The 2,500-nt window shown below is 36.7% G+C and overlaps 1 protein-coding gene across 1 annotated transcript in view; it reads left to right on the top strand.

The window, feature by feature from the left end:
- The window catches only part of LOC138019856 (TBC1 domain family member 7-like), a 25,254-nt gene that overhangs the window by 4,766 nt on the left and 17,988 nt on the right, over positions 1-2,500 (top strand). The window contains exons 3-4 of the mRNA XM_068866800.1: positions 1-99; positions 1,496-1,636. The exon at positions 1-99 is cut by the window's left edge and continues 86 nt beyond it. Coding sequence (XP_068722901.1) covers positions 1-99; positions 1,496-1,636 — 240 coding nt within the window. The remainder of the gene's footprint in view (positions 100-1,495; positions 1,637-2,500) is intronic.

Here is a 2,500-nt window from a genome sequence, read left to right as displayed (position 1 = left end):
ATCATGAGAAAGATCTCTGATGAAGATGAACTGCCTTTTCAACTGTCTATGATGTATTTGTTAGATGAAGGGGCCTTGCGGTTTGTCAAAGTACCAAAGGTGAGAAATTTCTAAAGATGTCTTCTTTTCTCTATCATGATTTTGATAAAAGAAAGCTTCATTATTTAAAAGAGGATTTCTGCTAGAGAATCACCATTCTCTAATATCTTTATTTCAATTTGGAAACTTTTGTAAGCAATGTACTGAAATCTAATTTGATTATAACTAGTAAATAACAATAAAATGAAACGAAAAAAACAACAGTACTTAGTCTAATCAATAATGGAATAATACATGTGTGTTTGTTCATTACCAGGGTAATAAAAGAGGGAGAAAGGATATGAACTTTAATTGCCTAGGCCCATTGGAAAGGTTAAATCTGCAGTGGGTAAACTAGGAGTGCAGTAATGTATGGTTCTTGGACTTTCAATACAGTCTACCATCTTCAACACCACCCTACCAAGGAAGAGGAATTATTATTTTCGTGTATGCAACTACAACAACAGTGACAACATTATTAGCACACAAGATTCTGGTCAGACCCATGTTGATATTGAGGGTTGAACTCAAATTAGAAATGGCAACTTAATGTGTCCCGGATTGCACCAAATTGGATGCATGCTCAATTTTTACATCCAACACGAAGAGGCCTTTTAAGTCTCTAACTAGCCCAAAGTTGGTTTTGAGGCCTACGGTTAGCCAGGGCTAGTTGAGGGTTTTGGGTTACTTTTCTTCATTTTCGAGTCTTTAATTAGCTAAGGGTCCTAGGGGGTCTTGGGGGTCTTCGTTTTCAAGACACCCTACTTACTTGTTACTTAATTCCAACAACAAGATAAGGATAAAGATTAACGTTATTTTCAGCCTGGGGTAAATGCAGTTGTTTATCATTCATTGAAGAGCAGCATTTGGGGGACACTTTGACGTTAATCATCTGTATACCAAGACACGAGTGTTGTTGAATTTGGGGAGAAGAGCATTGGGTACACTTTTTGACGCTTATTGAAATCAGCGTGCATCTAATTACATGTAGGTGTAATCCTGGACATAATCTCAAAATGGTCTATTCTGCAAATTCTCAAGCATCTGATTTTGGTGATCTGTTATAGAAATGTTTGGCCTTTTTTTGCAGACGTCCTTTTACATTTCTCATCCATATGTGTGAAGGACTGCTGTTTTATTGCAGTTGATTGTAAATGAAGTTTGATATCTCATTCATCCCTTAATTAATCGTCATTAACCAATAGACCTTTTTGCAGATACGGCGGCCATTTTGATTTCTATTGTTTTGAAAGACATTATGGGATGCTCAGGGGGCAAATTAATGTGTATTTGCCCCCTGGGCATCCCATAATAGCCATTCAAAACAATAGAAATCAAAATGGCTGCCGTATCGGTAAAAAGGTCTATTTAAATTTGTTTTGCTGACTTACATTTTTGCTTCTTTATTTGTAATAAGCGACTTGAGAGAAAGGCTGAAGCAATGCAAGCTGTGGTGCGGGTGTTTATTGGCATGTTTGATGATGAGATTGATCTTTACTGGCTTTCATCAAGGTTCATGAAGTGTTTGGACCAATCTGCATCCCATCTGGATAAACTGGTAACAATACGACTTAAAGTGGCTTTGGTCATTTTTTCAATCATTAAAGACTACATGTATGGATTGAAGGGAATCTTCATTAAAAAAAATGGCTACATTAGCAGAAGTTTATGACATTCTAATGAATCCCCCAAGAAATTAGCACAATATATTGAAATTTTTATCACACAATCAGCTGGCTATGGGGTATGAGCCCTATTTATCAGAAGATCTTTGTGCAATTTTCATTTAAAAGTGTGAAATTTGACATAAAAAATGTAGTGACTCATTAGCATGAGTAGTACTTTTGCAGCTTAACAATATTAATTTTGTCAGTTTTTGGCGACTTATAGTCAGCTGATTTTCGAAACTATTTAATGTAAAGGCTAAAATTTGGAGAAATGGCGTAGTTAAACAATTTTGTTTTCTTTTGAAGTAAATTTTGGTATAACACAACTCCCTGTAGAAACTTTGTTTGGGTATGAGGGAATCCAAACAATAATTCGCCCCTTGGACAATAACCTTTCAATATGAAGAGTCATCAGCTACTGTAGATAAAGATGGTGTTCTGGACAGTAAATTGTTATCAACAACAGTTACTGTAAGTTGATAAAAGCTTCTTTCATTCAATGTTACTGGAGCCAGAGTTTCAAACTTCGTGCAACAGCTCTCAACAACATGCAACAGGGTGTGCAAAACGGACACAACATGTAACTCCCAGCAATATTGGGAGTTGAAGGAATGAAGTGATCCTCGCAAATTTGAGCAATTGTCTCAGGTCAGCTGAAAATTTCTGGTGTCTCCATGACTTCTGCGATCAATGCTCTACTAACTGAGCTATTCAGCCACACCTGCTGACCCTGCAACTGTGTGACTTCATAGCTC

This window comes from Montipora capricornis, chromosome 10 (assembly GCF_036669925.1).
Source record: "Montipora capricornis isolate CH-2021 chromosome 10, ASM3666992v2, whole genome shotgun sequence".
Taxonomy (NCBI): Eukaryota; Metazoa; Cnidaria; class Anthozoa; order Scleractinia; family Acroporidae; genus Montipora; species Montipora capricornis.
Note: the sequence above shows the minus strand (reverse complement) of the source record. Positions and strands in the feature narration are given on the sequence as shown.